Raw genomic sequence first — 17,535 nt, 5'->3', positions numbered from 1 at the left:
TCAGATACCTGTTTCAACGTGGTAAACATCACGCTAAGTGAAACAGGTCAGTCACGTAAGGACAAATGCTGTGTACGGCTCCCTTTATTTGATAAAAGCTGTGAAGTCACAAGGTGGAACAGAACATACAATGGTAGCTGCCAGGGACTGAGGGAAGGAAGGAATCATGAGTCTAGAATTTCACTTTCACAGGATAGAGAATTCTGGGGATTGGCTGCACAGCACTATGATTATACTTAATGCTGCTGAATTCTGTACTCCGAAATGGTTAACATGATCAGTTTTATGGTATGTGTAGTGTGTGTGTGTGTGTGTGTGTGTGTGTGTGTGTGTGTGTGTGTGTGTGTGTAGTGAATGCATACATGATGTGAATGCATATCTGTGAATACATTTGGAGACTATAGGAAGACATTGGATGTCCTGCTCTATCATTTACCACCTTATTCCCTCGAGACAGGGTCTCTCACTGAATCTGCAGCTAACCTAATGACTAGAGAGTGCCAGTGATCTTCCTGTTTCTGCTACTTATCACCCAGTGCTCCGTTACAGGCATGTTTGACTATGCCCAGTTTTTTACATGGTTTCTAGGGGTTTGAACTCATGTCTTCACTAAGGTTACCACTAAATCATCCCCTCCAGACCCTATTATGTGTATTTTGCTATAATTTAATATTTACTTTATTTTTAAAGATGTTTATTTTATTTTAAATTATGTGAGCATGTGTGGTGGTATGTGTGGGTGACTGGAAGCTATGAGAGGATATTGGTTCTTCTGGAGTTGGAATTACAGGCAGTTGTTAACTGCCTGACATGGGTCTTGGGAACCAAACCTAGATCCTCTGAAAGACCATCAGGCACTCTTAACCACCAAGCCATCTCTCCAGGTCCATACAATTTTATATTTTTCTTAATATTTTCTTTGAGACTGGGTCTTATGTAGCCAAGGACGATCTTGAACTTCTAGCGCTCCTGCTTCTACCCACCATGTGCTGGGATTGGAGGTACATCATCATACTCGGTTTATGTGTTACTGGGAATTGATCCTAGGGCCTCATGCATGCTAAGCACACAAGCCACTGAGTTACATCCCCTGCCTTTCCATGATTTTCAAAAGGGTAATTGTGATCTGCTGCCATTTGCTGGCTGAGACATGGATAGCTCTGTTCTTCAGGCCAGTCTCTCCTACTGATAATGTTCAGTTTGAGCATCTGGCCTCAGAGCTTGGTGCAGCACTGGTGGGAACACTTGGAGTTCCCTGCTGCAGGACACAGGCATCGAATCTTTGGTAGCTGCATTGGGCAACCTCAGGGTTGGTATAAAAGGAGTCTGCAAGCATAGCACAGGCAGAGAAGGGTGCTATCCTTCTTAACTCTGGCCTCAGCAGTGAATGGATCCACAGAGAACTTACTTTTCCCAGCCACACAAAAGCAAAACATTGTCTCTCTCAGCTGTCTGTAGTTCTGATGTTTGCTCTGGCTGAGCTGAAGAATTGTCCAGGCAGGAAATAAGTTGCTCATGCTCTTGTATTTGACCCCTAATCCATGCTTCTGTAAGTAAGCCCAATTAAACTCACTGGTTCAAGTTGGACTTGGTTAGAGTCATGTTTTTGGCCTGTTATTAGGGTTCTATCAGGTGAAATGCACGTTTGTTCTTGGCTCCCCAGGAAAGCCAGATGTCCAGCTGCAGTAGCATTGTGTACATGTGGCCTCTGTGAGTTCCTCTATTAAACCTCAGACAGGAATGGCTAGTCAGATTTCCCCACTGCTAGCTGACTCTGGACAAGCTCAGTGCCCAGTTAAAGGGCCCTTTGCCTCTCTTTGGGTGATGTCGTTTCTCCTGCCTAGGATTTTGTCTCAGGCTCCAGGGATATGCTGTGGAGAAAGGGAGAAGGGAGTCCACAGGCTGTCCAAAAAGAATCTGGAAAGAATCCTGACATAGACCAGGGTGCGGGCAGCTCTGGTGTCATCTTAACACCTAGGATTCTGTGTCTGAGTCCGGTTCCTTTCCCAGGAGCCAGAGAAGGGGCAGCCAGCCACTGGTGGCTCAAAAGAAACCAGCAGCGTTAGGACATAGGGTTAAATGCTGTAACCATAACATCCACAGGGAAGCTAGAACTAAGCGTGAAGGTCATCAGATTGTAACAAAGCCAATGAAAACCTTCAAATGAATGAGGCTATGTTGCTAATCCTTCAGTGAACAATGAGGGGGAAGTGGTGTGCATTGGCACAAGAGCCTGCTTCTGTGGGGAGGTACAAAGGTGTAAGAAAATGACTCCAAATCCCCAGCTCCCTGCCCTGCCAGATCTCCCTCCTGTGTCCTAACAGGGATGCTTTTCCTGAGGCTGCACAATCCTCCTTAGCTTTGGCCAGAAGCTGTGTGACCCTGAGGGATGGCTTAACCTTTTGCAGGTGGCTTGCTCTCACGGGGTGGAAATATCTGCTGTTAATGATGACGATGGCTTCTTCCGTTTATCAAGCAAGGTTCCACTGGCAGGTTTAATGCTGAGAATTCAACACGTGTTTTCATTTCAGCCTTCCAACGCCTCTATGACATAGATTCTATTATTATTGTTTTAATCTTATCAGGAAGCTGAGCCTCAGATAATGTAAAGCTGTTTGTCTGAGGCCTCGTGGCTAGTACCCCAGAACTCAGAATTTGAGCTGAGAGGGCAGACTCCAGTCTCGAGATCTCAGCTAACCCTTGGTCAGAATTCTTGAAGGAGATTGTATGGGCAGATTGGTGGGCAAAGGATTACCAAGTGCCTTTAAGAACTCATATAAAAGATGGTTGGTGTTTAGAAAAGAAAGTTTTAAATAGTATTAAAAGTTTGATATTTATCCCCGATAACACTAGGCCAATGAGATAAAAGGCAGTACACAAAAATGGAAAGACTAATGAGAGAAAAAGTTTATTAACCTAGTAATAAAACAAATACAAATATTTGTGAAGGGAGAATGAGAAGAGAGCAGTCTGCAAGCCGAAAGCAGCTCTGGGGAGACATGGAACTGGTACCCTGATCTTGGCCTGGGAACTGTGAGAAATAAATGTCCATGGTTTATAAGCCCTCAGTCTGTGATAGTCTGTTAATGTAGCCCAAATGAACTAAGATTTTGTATTACTTACAAGGAAGACGAAAAATGTGTGCAATATAGAAACATAATCATAGTGAGCATGCACACAAGAATGAAAATTACATCTGTGCACTGCACTGCTGTTTGCTTATCAGATTGGAGAGGATAAAGTGGCGACAGGGAAAGTCTGGCGCGTAATTGACTTAATGTACTCCCAATTTGTTGCTATTGTGTTCCTGGGATGAACAGTTTAATATTCCACTCAACATATGTTAAGCTTCGCTAGGTGTCTGATCAAAAAGTAATAAACATTTTTATGATAATTGCCGAGGCAAAGTGAATGGCAGGCGGCTGGGCTTGCTGCAGATTGCGGAGACCCCGTGTCAGAGCAGCCAGGACCCGGGGGTGGGGGGGTGGGAGCGTAGGTCCCCCGCGGGGGGGCGTGGCCTGGGTCGTGGGGTGGGGAGCGAGCGAGGACCACAACTCCCAGGCGCCCGCGCGCCGCCTCGCCCCTGCCACGTGATCCGCGCGGCCGGGGCGCGGTAGCAGCCGCAATCTTACTGAGTCGAGTCGGGAGCCGCGAGCGGACGGACGCGACCCGGGCGGCCGCCCAGTGCGCGCACCATGGCGGTGAGTTCCGCGTCGCGCGGCGGAGGGGACGGAGGCGGGCGACTGTGCGGCACTCCCGGAGGTCCCCGCAGCCCCTGGCCCGGAGACTTGGAGAGGCGGGGGGATGTGTCCGCGGTGCTGTCACAGCAGGAGTAGGGCTGGAGGACGCTGCAGGTGAAGCTGTCTGTAGCTCTGGGAGTTTGTTTCTGTTTGTCCCTTCCGGACGGGAGTCAGTCTCCACAGCCAGGCCAGCCCCAGCTGGGACGCTGCGGGTGGGTGCGGAGAGCGAGGACAGCTGTCCGCCGTCCCTTCCCGGGATCTACCCAGGTTTGGGACATTACAGAAGGTTTCCTCCGAGGGGAGGCCCGGCGGGGTGCAGCGCAGCCCACGCGCGGGCACTGAGCACACACCCCCGGCTCAGTGCCCTGTCCTGGGCAGGCTCCTGGGTCTGTTTCTTTAAAACTAACCCAGTTACTTCCCCATCCTTCTTACCCTCGGAATCTGAAAGTGGCGTTTTCAACAATCATCTTTTTCTGGTGAGGTTCCCCCTTGGATAGAGAATGACAGCTTGCAAGACTCCACTACTCTTTGAGGAAATCCTATCAGTTTCATCTCACAGAGGATGTCTCAGAATCTAAGACAGGAAAGTCTACACAGGCGGTTTGGTGGAGAGGCACTCCACCTCCTGCGGATCCTCTAATACGGGGAAATAGATGAGAACCCCTTGATAAAAGGTCCCCAGGCCGTCAACAGCAGCTTTTGTCTCTTCCTGAAGTGTCTGGTTAAAAAACGAAGGCACTTTTCTCTCTTTAACCCCAAATGAGGGAAAAGAAAACAAGCCCTGTGAACGGCTCTGTCATTGGCCATGGTCCCTCCTCTGTGAGGTGCCGCCCTGCATAAAGCACAGATAAACTGCCAGAGACACAGATTTATCCCCAGTGGGAACACGGCTGGGGCCCTGCCCTTACATATCTCAACAGAGACCTGCCAACTCAAAGCTGTGGTCCCTTCCCGTAAGTCTGGGTGTGCTCATTTTGGATCCTCTTCTCTTGCGCCAAAATACAGAAAGAGTGAGGCACCAGGGGTTTTGAACTTGGTAGGGAAGTGGACTCGTTCCCTATGGGCACTGCAGTCTGGCCTCCCAGCTGCCGCCTGCTCCCCAACTGTCCCAGCCACTTGCCTCTCCTCCTGCAGGTGGCTTTGTCCCCTCCCCAGGTGGTCCCCCTGCCTCCCTGCTTCTGCCTGCAGCCTCTCTGTTTTAATTATCTATCCCCCTGCTAAGCAGATCGAATGCTACCAGCCTCCCCTCATTCCTCGGCATCCTCAGAGGCTGTACATTCCTAGCACACACACAAAAGATGTTGTTGAGAGAAGTTTACTGTGCGTGGGTCTTTCTGTGGGCAGCAAAAGGTGTTGGCTGCTTTTTTTGCTCCTGAGGTAGTTGGCCTGGACCCAAGGATGATAGGATAAAATGAGTTGTGGAAACTCCCAGAGTGACTAACTTAGCTACTGGAGGCATTCCATCCATACCTACTGCTTTACCAGCCTGACTGGGTGAAGGAGTGATGGGCACAACCTCCACCTGCTAGAGATGGTGCCGGGGCCTCTCCGGCAGTCTGAGGGAGGCAACCTCAGGATACATGGAGTTTTGCCCTGTTGTTTCCTTCATATTATTCTTTTGTGAACATTTTCCCAGGTCATCAACTGTTCATTTTGAAATTCTAACAAGATATCTCAGGATGGTAGAACTCAAAATGATTTTCCTATTTGGTACTATTTTAGCTTTTTATGTTTGCCAAGTACCACGTTCATATTAGGAAGATAAAGTGCTCATTATTCAACATGGTTTTGAAGTGACTACTTATTTTCCATATTGAAGCTGTTACATAATTTACCTGACCAGCCCCAGCTAGTAGGCAGGGACGTGGTGGTTCAGACTATTTCCCCAGCCCATACCCCTACAGATACTTGCCCCCAGAAATACCCAGAGTGCTTATCAAACATGCTGCAATTTGAAGAGTAACTATGCTTTCTAGAAAGTTCTATGACTCTGAATGCATGGGCCCTTAAACAAAGGCCCTGTTAACAGTAGCTGGCAGTAGCAGAGATGTTGGATTGGGGGAGATACTGGGTAGGTAGGAGCTGAACACAGTGCAAACCTGTGCAGGCCCTCAGAAGAAAAGGGCTGCTATTCTGTCAGATGATTTTACTCTCCTCTGGGTCTTCTGAAAGTCAGATGCCTTTCAGAACCGAAAGGTATATGTGCCACGTAGGACAGCCTTCCCTGTTTCCAGGTCTGGTCTATAGGGTACAAGTCTGAACACGGGGAATAGAACACCCATGGATGAGGCATCCCTCTCCACTCACAAATAGAGACATACTCAGTTTTTGTTTTCTCTTGTCCTTTATTGTAGGGCATTCCGAGTAGAAATGGAGCTCACAATGGGAGCCTGTCTGTACAAAGTTCACAGCGATCCGAGAAAGTGAAGCCAAACCAGGGAAAAAGGCTTCCTGGGTTCAGTTCCCATTTTACAGATAGACAGACTGAGCTCCAGTAGGAGCTTGCTGTGTGGCTTCAAGGTCCTAGCAGAAGAAGAGGGCAGATACAGAATGTTCAGGTTCAGAACCTGTGTTCTGTGCACCAGGCTTTGCTCCTGTGTTCAAACTGTACCATGCTGAGTGAGCATCAGAGCCCTTTCCTCGAATGGGTCTCGTTAAGGTCACCTGGCTCTTCGCTTGGCTTCTGATCGACAGGTCTGAGGAGGCCAGGCACCTGCAGTTTCAGGAAAGCTCTGGGGTCTTAGGGGAACATGGTGTCCTTCACTAAGCGACCTGGGCAGTGTGGGACCTGTTGACAGACTCTGAACTCCGAGGTTCACCTGTAATTCCCTGTGTGTGTGGAACCAGGATCATGCACACCTGTGTTCCGCTCCTGCAGCCTTCCTCTAACCTCTTCCCCCTGCTTTACATCCTGTTTCTCAGCTGCAGTCCCTCAAGCACTGGCTTTTCTTCCCTGTCTTCACATACCATAATCTTTATCCTTAAAGACCTGAGCACCACCCCTGTGACTGCGTGGAGGTCTTTGCTCCTATATTTTTCTCCTTTCCCAGCTTCTTCCCTTCTTTCCTCCCAGTGTGACCTCATCTCTGCTACTTTCACATCTTTTTTTGGAAGTGTTAAAACTAACAATCAAGGACTCCGGTGATCGAGTGCATGTCCAGCACACACAGAGTCATAGATCCCGGTGCCACAGAAACTGAGTGTGCTGGTGCATTCTTGTGATCCCAGCACTCAGAAGGTGGAATTAGGAGGATCAGTTCGGAATCATTCTCAAGTTCAAGGCCAGCCTGGGCTACACAAGACCCTGACTAAAACAAAACAAAATGGACTGGATAATGGTTCAACAGTTAAGATCGCGTTCTGCTTTTGCAGAGAACCCAGTTTGGGTCTCAGAACCCATGTTATCCTTGGGTAGCTCACAACTGCCTGTAACTCTAGCTCCAAGGGCAATCTGGTACCCTCTTCTGGCCTCTGTGAGCATTGCACTCACATTCAAAAACCCACACACAGACACACACTTAGATACACAATTAAAAATAAAATATATTTTTCCAGATAAGGTGTTTCATGCCTTAATAAAAGCACTTGGGAGGCAGAAGCAGGTGGATCTGGTATACATAGCAAGTTCAAATACATGGTGAAGTTCTCTCTCTCTCTCCATATATATATATACACACACACACACACACACACACACACACACACACACACACACACACAAAACAAACAAACAAAAAGCATACCCATGGGTTTTCTTCACAAATTAGGTTTGTTTACACCTTATGTCAAATGAGGGTCAGGTATGAAGACATGAGTTCTATTCCTGATACTGCCACCACCTCACAGTGTAACCCTGGGCATGCCTTAACTTCCTCTTGGGCTTCCTTAAAGGTTGTGTTGAGAGCACAGACTCTGAAACCAGTCTGCCTGGGCAAAAACCTGCTGGCCAGCATGCCAACAGATATGAGAAATGATTAACACTCTCCTGAATTAGATTCTGCCCAACAAGAAAAGGGGTGGGAAGGGACTCGGGCAGGGGATAGGGTTCTAGGGTCCGCCTTCCGGCAAGAAGGAGAGCTGTTGAGCTTTATTTTGCCCAATTCCAGCTTCTCCCAGGCTTGATTACAGAATCATTTCTCAAAGTATGTCTTAACAGCCTGTGGTTCTTGTGGAACCCTGTTGAGAAATATTCCTGTAGCTTTGACAGATGTGGGAAAGAGGGCCCATTGACTCTTCTCATATGAATGCTTCACACTTCTCCCAGCTTCCCTGGGCTGGTGCCGAGGCTCCAGAAAGCCCTTAGTTGACAGACCTGGTTTGCTCCCAAACTATTATCTTTTTGTTTTGCTTTGTTTTGTTTTGTTTTGTTTTGTTTTGTTTTTGAGATCATGACTCACCTTACTCCAGGCTGACCTGTGTCTCAGTCACTGTCCCGCTGCTGTGAAGAGTCACCATGACCAGGGCAACTCTCATAAAAGAAAGCAGTTAATTTGGGGCTTGCTCACAGTTTCAGAGAGTTAGTTCATCATCATCTGTGGAGATATACTGTGTACCCCAATAAACTGCCTGAGGATCAGAGGACAGAGCCAACCACTAGATTAGACATAGAGGTCAGGCAGTGGTGGCACACACCTTTAATCCCAGTACTGGGAAGCACACACGCCTTTAATCCCAGGAAGTGATGTCTGGGCAGAGAAAGGTATATAAGGTGTGAGGAAACAGGAACTCACTCTCCTTAGACTGAGGATTTTGTAGAGGTAAGAACTAGTGGCTGGCTGTTCTGCTTCTCTGACCTCTCAGCTTTCACCCTGATATCTAGTTCTGGGTTTTTTATTACAAGACCATTTAAGATTCATGTTACAGTCATCATCATCATGGCAGGGAGCATGGCGCCAGAGCAGTAGCTGAGAGCTACATCCTGTTTGATTGGCAGAGACAGACAGACAAACAGACTCTGGGCCTAGTGTGGGCTCAAAGCTCACCCCCCAGTGACACACTTCCTCCAACAAGGCCACACTTACTCAAACAAGACCATGCCGCCTAATCCTTCTCAAGTAATGCCACTCTCTGATGACTAAACATTCAAATATATGAACCTATATAGGCCATTCTTATTTAAGCCACCATATTCTGGAACTTATGTAACCGAATGGCCTAGAATTCAGAACAGTGCACCTGCCTCAGCCTTCCAAGTGCTGGAATTATAGCTGTGAACTACCACAGCCCCTTCCATCCTACTGTTCTTTATTATCTCCTTTGATGCTCAATTTTGAGAAGCAGGGAGAAGGAAAAGGTAGATGTGTATGATCTGTGACTTAGGGCTGTCACCTACAAACAAGTTTGGACTCTGGCGTCCAAGTGGCCAGAGAATGCCCAATGGCACAGCTTCCAGACAAAGTGGCAGCTGACCTAATTTTCCTGCCCCTCCACTTGCACTGAAGCATGTCTCAGTCAAAACTCCCACAGCCTTTCTGAGAACCCATCCTCTCTCCAGGTCCTCTCCCCTGGAGCACTCATTGAGAGCTCCCAGGCTTCTCACAAAGCCCACCCAGGGCAAATCTCTTTCCTTCTCGGGGCTCCCCTTTCCCATTTGCAGATGAGATGGGTTGAGGGGGAGGGAGTTGGACTGAATCAATGTGTTCCTTTTTTATGTTTTTAATGATACTAGGGCTTGAACCTAAAGCCTCATATATTTGAGGCAAGTGCTCCATCCTCCTCTTTACCTACTCAATGCTGAGTACAGACTGGGGTCTGCAAAGAGTCTAGTGAATGAGTGGATGTGTGTGGTGAACAGATGGGAGACATCTGTCCTTAGCCTTGTATGACAAAACTCTGTCATATCTGTCCAGGTTCACTAGGACAACAGGGACTCCTTGCTGGCTCTGGGGAGTATTTTTAGAACTAAGCAAAAAGGCTGAGCCAGTCTATAAGGCTTGACCTAGGACTTCCTAATGAGTTTAGAGGACGCAGAGGGGACGTCTCCATGAGACCCAAGGATACTGTGTCATCCCAAGTCTGGTTGGCCTTGAGAGGGTAGGCACTCCCCATCTTCACTTCCATATGGAGCAGGGCTCAGTTATAGGTGCTACTGACCCACTTGGGCAAGCCCTCCTCCTCCTCCATCTGGCTTCTAATGGACCTCCCAGCATGTAAGTCCTGTAGCCCCAGGTCTCCCGGGGCAACTGCTGGAGAGCATTAGGAAGCAGGACCTCTGTGTCCAAGCCTCCCATGATGCAAACCTCGTCTCTTTCAGATGCATTTCATCTTCTCAGATGAGGCTGTGCTTCTGTTTGATTTCTGGAGAGTCCACAGTCCTACAGGTAAGAATTGGGAAGGTCACTTGTAGTTTGGCAAGCCCCATAGTGCCAGGCGGCAGAGAACCTGGGTTCTCTTTATTTTCTGTGGGCAGTTAAGGCACACTGAGCTAGAACTTTGCATTCATCATTCTAAAGCAAGCTAATAATAGGTCAGATGCCTGTCATGGCAGACATGCCCTTCTCTACAATGGATGGCCATCGTGCAGACCAAGCTGTGGGGTAGAACACCATCTCATTAACGGCTCACCAAGATTCTGTGGGTTGACTATGCTAACTAAGTGGTCTGGACTCAGGGCCTCTCATGCAGTGAGCCAGACAGTGGCTGGACACAGGCTTTTGGAGGAGTTTTTAGGGTCTTGTACTGGTTGAGAACTGCAGCCTCAGCTGGGTCTCATCAGAGGCTCACAGTGGCTCCTCCTGTAGCCTGGGCTTCCTCATGGCAGAATGGCGAGGTTTTAAGAGCAGGTATCCTAAAAAGAACATGGGTGAAATGCATGGGGTTTTAAAACCCTGCCCTAGGGGCTGGTGAGAAGGCTCAGTTGGTAAGGTGCTTGCTGAGAGAGCATGAAGATCTTAATTTGATTCCCAACACCCATGTAAAAGACAGTCACGGCAGCATGCACTGTGATCCTTGTACTGAGGAGCAGAGACAGGAGGACCCTGGGGCTTGCTAGCCAGCCAGCCTATCTTTAGCTTCAGCAAGAGACGCAGTCTCAAATAAGGTAGAGAGCAACAGAGGATACCTAATGTTGACCCCTGGCCTCTACACACATGTGCATGCACACACATGAACATGCACACATATATACACATATGCACATACACATACAAAAATAAAACCTACGCTTGGAAGTTGCATAGAATTATCTTCACCTGTTGACTGATCCTTTGACCCTTTCAGGCTAAAAGGGAGGGAACATGGCTCCCATCTCATGTTGGAAGGAGGGTGTGGGTAGCATATATGGGAGTGAACATCTTTGAAAGATGCACTCTATCACAGACACTGTAGAGTAGCGTGGAAAAATGAGGTAGATGTGTGTGAACAGAAGGGAGACCGTGTCCTGGGGGAGATGGATGATGAAACTGGATGCAGGTGAGTGTGCAGATGGGATGCTGTCATTTAGACAGTGAAGGCTGGTACAGACATGGAGCAGCAGAGGCTGCTGTGGAGAGGAGGCTGGGATCTGGGAGTGTGGGAAGACTTACTGTTTAGTGTATGCTCTTCTCCATGATTAAACGTCTACCACAGGCATGTAATTGCCTATGATTACCTATTCAAAAAAAAAAAGAGAGAGAGAGAGAGAGAGAGCCTGTGGCTTTTGCCTTTGTGAAGGAAAAAAACAGCCTATGGTTTTTCCTTTTTTTTTTTATACTCAACACTTCCATGGTCAGACGTGTAGTTCTTCCACACCAGCCATTTCTCAGACAGCAGCTGAGTGTCCAACAGTTCAGTTTAATTCCGACACTAGAGTTGGTGCACACCCCACAGATCAAGAGCACGGTCCCTCTCGGACTGTCTCCCATGCAGACACTTGTACTTCTGACCAGTGAGCTGTAAAATCAAGGCTATGACCCCACCCCCAACTGGCATCAATCATTTGCTGGAACAACTCACAGAACTTAGGGAAATGCTTTACATAGGCATAATTAAGCCACTAGCCACTGGTGATCAGCTCAGCCTGCGGCCCCTTTCTGTTCCCCAGAGCCTAGGAGTAAGGCTGAGTGTTCCAATCTTATCGAATGTTGGTTCCTTTCCATCATGAGGCCAGCTACTTAGGGGCTTCAGCCACAAGTCAATGGCACATATAAGCCCCCACTAGCAAGTATTTATTGGATACAGTATTTCTTAGTATATAGCCCAGGCTGGCTGTAAATTCACAATCCACCTACCTCAGCTTCCTCAGGGCTGAGATTATAGACATGCACTACTATTCCCAGTTCCAAATATATTCTTACGTCACAAAGCCTCATAAAATACTTCAGATGGACCATCTATTATCTGTCTGCTATAAAACACAGGTAGCATCAGAGTTCATTTTACCCAGAGGCACTAGTAAGTACTTACTATTCATTTTAACTTACTGGATTTTTCTCTATAAATGTAATACATGGAATTCTCATAGACAATAATTTTGGAAAATTAGGCAAGAAGTAAACACCCACTGTATTCTAACTTGCTGTTGCTCTCCTGATGTACACCTTCCCAGGGGTTTGGTATGCCTACATGTGAAAAAATGTATGCCTCGATGTATACACCACCCCATTTGCAAGAAATCTTGGTAGAGATGTGTGCAGAATGTGGGGGAGCTAATGGGGATGATGCTGTGTGGCTTCTCATCCTTAACCCCTGGCTCTGCCAGAATGAGGAGCTGCACTCCAGTGTGTCAGCACTACCAAGAGACGTCTGGAGAGGCAAAGAGAGGATGGAGGTCTGAGCTTAATGGGGGCGAGGAAAAGAGACCGGTGGCTGGAGTGGATTCAGAGTGAGTGGAGAGTAGGCTGGCCTGCCTCCTGAGCCAGCCTCCTGCGGAGTGTCTGGGGGAGAAGCAGTGCTTCCCAGCCAGCTCTGCAACTTGGTTTGCTTGTTCTGGGGCCCTGGGGATCAAACCTGGGGCCTCACTCTGTCTCTGGGCCTTTTTACTTCTTGAGATGCGGTCTCACTAAGTTGTTTGGGTTGGCCTGGAATCCAGTCTAGTCCAGGCCAGCACTGAACTTGTAATCCATCTCCCTCGGCCATCAGAGTACCTGGGATTACATACAGGCCTTTGTCCAACATCTAGCTTGCTTTATTTATATGCACACGTCCCATATGTGCATATATACTTACGTGTGGGAGTGGATGTGCATATGTGTGCATGTCCGTGTGCACGTCAGAGGACAGCCTTGGTTATCATTCATCAGATGGCATCTTCCTTGTTTTTGAGACAGGGTTTCTCGCTGGCTTGGAACCTGCCTAGGAAGCTAGGCTGGGCTGGCCCGCAAGCCCAGGGATCTGACTGTGTTTGCTTCCCCAGTGCTGGGAATTCGGCAGAGGTGGCTGCTGCTGCTCTTCTCGTCCACCTCCCTCCTTCTTCCTCTTCTTCTTCCTCCCCTCCTTCTCCTCCTCCTCCTTCTCCTCCTCCTTCTCCTCCTCCTTCTCCTCCTCCTCCTCAGAAATCTACTTGCCTGTCTTTTAGTGCACGTCACTACACCTGACCAGCTTATTTATTTATTTATTTATTTATTTATTTATTTATTTATTTATTTATTTGGTTTTTCGAGACAGGGTTTCTCTGTGTAGCTTTGCGCCTGTCCTGGGACTCACTTGGTAGCCCAGGCTGGCCTCGAACTCACAGAGATCCGCCTGGCTCTGCCTCCCGAGTGCTGGGATTAAAGGCGTGCGCCACCACCGCCCGGCCAGCTTATTTATTTTTAATTGGCAAAAATCATCCCTCTTCTGTGGTACTTTGAGATGTTTCAGTACATGTGTAGGTTGTGAAGCATTCAAGTCAGGGCCAGCCACCTGTCTCTTCAAACTTTTATCATTTGTTCATGATGAGAACATGTAAAACCCTCTCCTAGCTTTTTTGAAACGTGATACACTATCATTATCTGCAATCACCGTACAGGACACAGCACACCAAAACCTATTTTTCAACTTGGCCTCTTCACAGGCATGGCCCTCTCAGTGCTGGTAGTCTTGCTCCTGGCTGTACTGTATGAAGGCATCAAGGTTGGCAAAGCCAAGTTGCTCCATAAGACTCTGGAGAACCTGCCTAGTGCCACCAGCCAGCAGCTCATCCTGGAACCAGACCAGGATTCTACAGGCTCCGGATCAACTCCAGCCAATAGTACCCGCCTCAGGTACAAACCATGGGTGGAAGGATGGCCAGAGCATTCATTCCTATCCTGAGAGGTGGTTGGGCCCAGAGAAAGAGAATTTTCACAGAAAGCACAGAAAGCTAATTTGGGCCCCAGGTAGTATTTAGTAAGATGAACTAGAGCCTGGGTCTATGATGTCTGGGCCAAAGCTATGTATCAAGAGACCCCTTGGGAGGATCCCAAGGGTTTCTCAGGGAACTGCAGGGAACCTCAAACCTGTGCTGCAGGCCTCTGTCAAGCAGCAGGCATGGGCAACTGGCCTTTCTCCCCAGGCTCCCAAACACAGGAGATGTGCAGGTGTACCAAAGCAAGAACTGCCATCAGCCTAGTGTCCACTTGATGGGACAGGGAGGCCTCCTTTCTGTGCTCCAGTCCCACTCGGACTGGGCTTTACAGGCCTGTCTGCCTTCTCTGCAGCCTCACCTATGCTTAACGAGCCTGCCCGCAATGTCCCAGTCACCTTACCTGGGTGCCTCACACCCTCACAACCACCCTGTGAGAGTTCTCCCAGAGTTTTACTGATAAGAAAATTAGCACTCAAAAGAGTTGGAGATTTAATAGGCACCCAAGTCCCTGTTCTTTTCATCCCTCATCCACCTCCCACATTCAATTCAGGGGAGAGACTGGCTTCCCGATGATTTCTTCTTATCCCTTATCAGACAAAATTGACTACATAAACCATAATGGTTTCCCCATCTGCCTAGGGATACAGGAAGCTCAGAACTAAATGTGGTGGGGATGTCTCTTTGGAGAGAAATCTCTGCTAGGTAAAATGTTATGCTGGGACTCTGGGCTTTCTGTCTCTAAACATATCTGCTGATCACTATGTAACTAACTTGTTTCTCTTTTATGCCTAGGTGGTTTTTGTGTTACTTTGGCCAGTCCCTAGTCCATGTCATTCAGGTGGTCATTGGCTACTTTGTGATGCTGGCTGTAATGTCCTACAACACCTGGATTTTCCTGGGTGTGGTCCTGGGCTCGGCTGTGGGCTACTACCTAGCCTACCCACTTCTCAACATGACTTAGTGGGCCAGACATGCATAGATGCTGAGGGCTGAAGAGAGCTGGGGCCTCTGTTCCAGGCATTGTACTTCCAGATGCTTTTTCTTATGATGGCCATTGTTCACCTCTTTCCCAGTTCCTGGCAGCTTTGAGCTGAAGCCAGCAAATGGTCCCTGGAGCTTAGAGGTCATTGGAGCTACCTCCCTTCCTAGCCCCGCCTACACAGGGCCTCCTGTGGTGCCTTAAGCAAGTAGCTGTGACCAAAGGGAAGATGGAAGAGACTGCAACCTGGAGGGAAGGTAGCCAGACCTGTGACCACAGATCTCAGACTTCAAATTAAAGTTTTCCAAAGAGCTTCAGTGAGGAAGGCCATGGAACCTGGATATCCTCTTCCGCTTTGTGCCTTAATGTCGGGGGCATCTCCCGTCTTTGGGGACAGACCATGCCAGCTCCTTCTCACCTTTTTGCCTTGGAACACATAAAGACTGCCATTGACAAAAGTTTTTCACTTGGACCTCCTAGTTGGCAATTTTGCACATTCTTACGAAACAAAGTTTCTAATGAACTCACTGTGTTCATGATGATGGCAGTGTCTGCTGAGACCCGGCTCCCTTTCTTAGGGATGCCTGATACTGATCAAAGGCAGAGCCAGGGCGGTTAGCAAGGCTGCAGACTGTCTGCTGTGCAGATGAGCTCTCCCCATCTGACAACACCGCCTGCGGCAGGTTCGTCTGGTGACCAGGGCCTTACCCCATCCTTTTGTGTGCACCACAGAGATCGCTGGCTGCCTCTTATTTCTTACTTGCTAATTCCTAATGACCTGGTAGGGAGCCATGAGTCAGTTGCTGGAGGACTGATTCAGCAGGGGTGTGTTGGGGGGGGGTGCTGACTGAGGGTGCAATAGAAGTACTGACTCGGCAGGGGTGTGACTGGGGGTGCAATAGCAGGCAAACCAAAGCCAGGTCATGTTAAGAGTTAAGTGGACTCCAGGTAGTTGAGCCTTTTCACTTTACAGAAAAAAGTTGAGAGACAGGAATGGGGACACGTACATGTAATCCCCAGGACCCGGGAGGCTGAGCCAGGAGACTGTGGGTTTGAGGGCAGCTCAGGTTACATACAGAGTTCCAGGCTAGCCACAGCAGTCACTGCTACATACTATATAGTGTCTGTGTTCAAGTACCTCATGGGCTCAATGAAAAGACGGTTTTAAGCTTTGGGAATTAAAAACAAATACACTTTAATAAATTTCTATTTTTGAACAGTCTGCAGTTGTTGGTCTGTCTCTCCTCTTTCCAACAGTGCACAACTCTTACATGTTACCACTGCAGGAGCTGGAACACTCGAGACCAAGGACTAAGATTGCATGTGTTAAAGACAACACTGTGTGCAGAGAAACTATGCCTAGAAATGTGCCTGTTGGTGGACACCAGAGTGTCAACTTAGTCATGTTAAGTTCATGTAACAAGCTATTGATTGTAACAGGTGTTAGCATATTGTGCATGGGGGACCCCCAGCTGGCCGGGCCAGGGTATCCCACAAGTGAGGGAAAACATGCTGGGCAGATGCAGCGGCGGCAGAAGCATGTGGACAGTCACTCATACCCCAGGCGCTGCATCCAGCATGATCTCTCGGTTCTCTGAGGAGACCCCTCCCCAGGCCATAGGACCTGTTGCTGTAGCTCTGGTGAGCCCAGGGAGAGAGAGCAGGAGGGCTCATGGGTCAACCTGAGAATGAATGAAAAGAAAAAGCTTGGGAGAGATGGCAGGATGCTTGTGACTGGCTGCAGGTGATCCTCCCAGCCTTTCCTCCATGGTAGGGCCACTCCCTGAGGGCTTTTACACCACCAGTTCTGCAGACAGGCTCATGATCCTCATCAATGGGCATTAGGTAGCCAATTCGGTCCCCTATGCCAGGGGTTCCATCCTTAACTTAGCCCTGAAGCCTGTCCTGGGAACGAGGAGCACAGGACAACATATTTTTCTCCATAACTGCTTCAAGCTGAAACGGGGCACAGGTGGTCAGGACTCTGGCTAGTTAAGGTAAGGAGGGAACCCAGGCAATGAAATGAGCTGGCAAGTTGGCTATATGGCCAGCATGTGGGGAGGATAGGTCTCCGGGCCTGCGGCTGAGGAACGCCAGGTCAAGAGCAGAGGACTCTCCTTGGCCCGTAAAACAAATACTTGCATAAGTGCTGAGGAGGCTGAGGTATGAGACAGTCACCCAGTTGAGGAGCAGCAGAGCTGGGACTCACTGTCCCCTCATCACTCAGATGAGGGTCACAGGTCACACAGGGCGTGCCTGTGGTATACACAAGTGAGTGGAGACTGAAGATGTTGTGTTCTGTTTCCACAATGGCTGGAAATTCTCCCGGATTTGGATGGGGCCAGGAGCCTACATTTTTCTTTTTTCTTTAGTGCTAGTCAGCTCCAGGGCTTGTGCATGCTAGGCAAGTGCTCTACCACTGAGATACACAGCCCTGGGACCCGTATTCCTAGCAAGCAGCATTAGCCCCTTTCCTCTACTCAAGGACAGGCAAGGATGGTGGACAAGAGCCCAGCTCTTGATCAGCTGGACAGGACCAGAACTCTTGTCCTGCTTGCTGGCTATGGAACTGT

The 17,535-nt window shown here is 48.6% G+C and overlaps 1 protein-coding gene across 1 annotated transcript; it reads left to right on the top strand.

The window, feature by feature from the left end:
* Nucleotides 1-3,584: 3,584 nt before the first annotated feature.
* Nucleotides 3,585-16,184, top strand: Slc31a2 (solute carrier family 31 member 2). The gene is made up of 4 exons (XM_052716994.1): nucleotides 3,585-3,701; nucleotides 9,994-10,060; nucleotides 13,711-13,900; nucleotides 14,776-16,184. Exons 1-4 carry the CDS (start codon nucleotides 3,696-3,698, stop codon nucleotides 14,942-14,944), a joined length of 432 nt encoding a protein of 143 aa, XP_052572954.1. The 5' UTR covers nucleotides 3,585-3,695; the 3' UTR covers nucleotides 14,945-16,184.
* Nucleotides 16,185-17,535: the final 1,351 nt, after the last annotated feature.

The sequence above is a fragment of the Peromyscus californicus genome, unplaced genomic scaffold (genome assembly GCF_007827085.1).
Source record: "Peromyscus californicus insignis strain IS unplaced genomic scaffold, ASM782708v3 Scaffold_5__1_contigs__length_169319896, whole genome shotgun sequence".
In the NCBI taxonomy this organism is placed as follows: Eukaryota; Metazoa; Chordata; class Mammalia; order Rodentia; family Cricetidae; genus Peromyscus; species Peromyscus californicus.
This window is presented reverse-complemented; position numbering and strand designations above follow the sequence as displayed.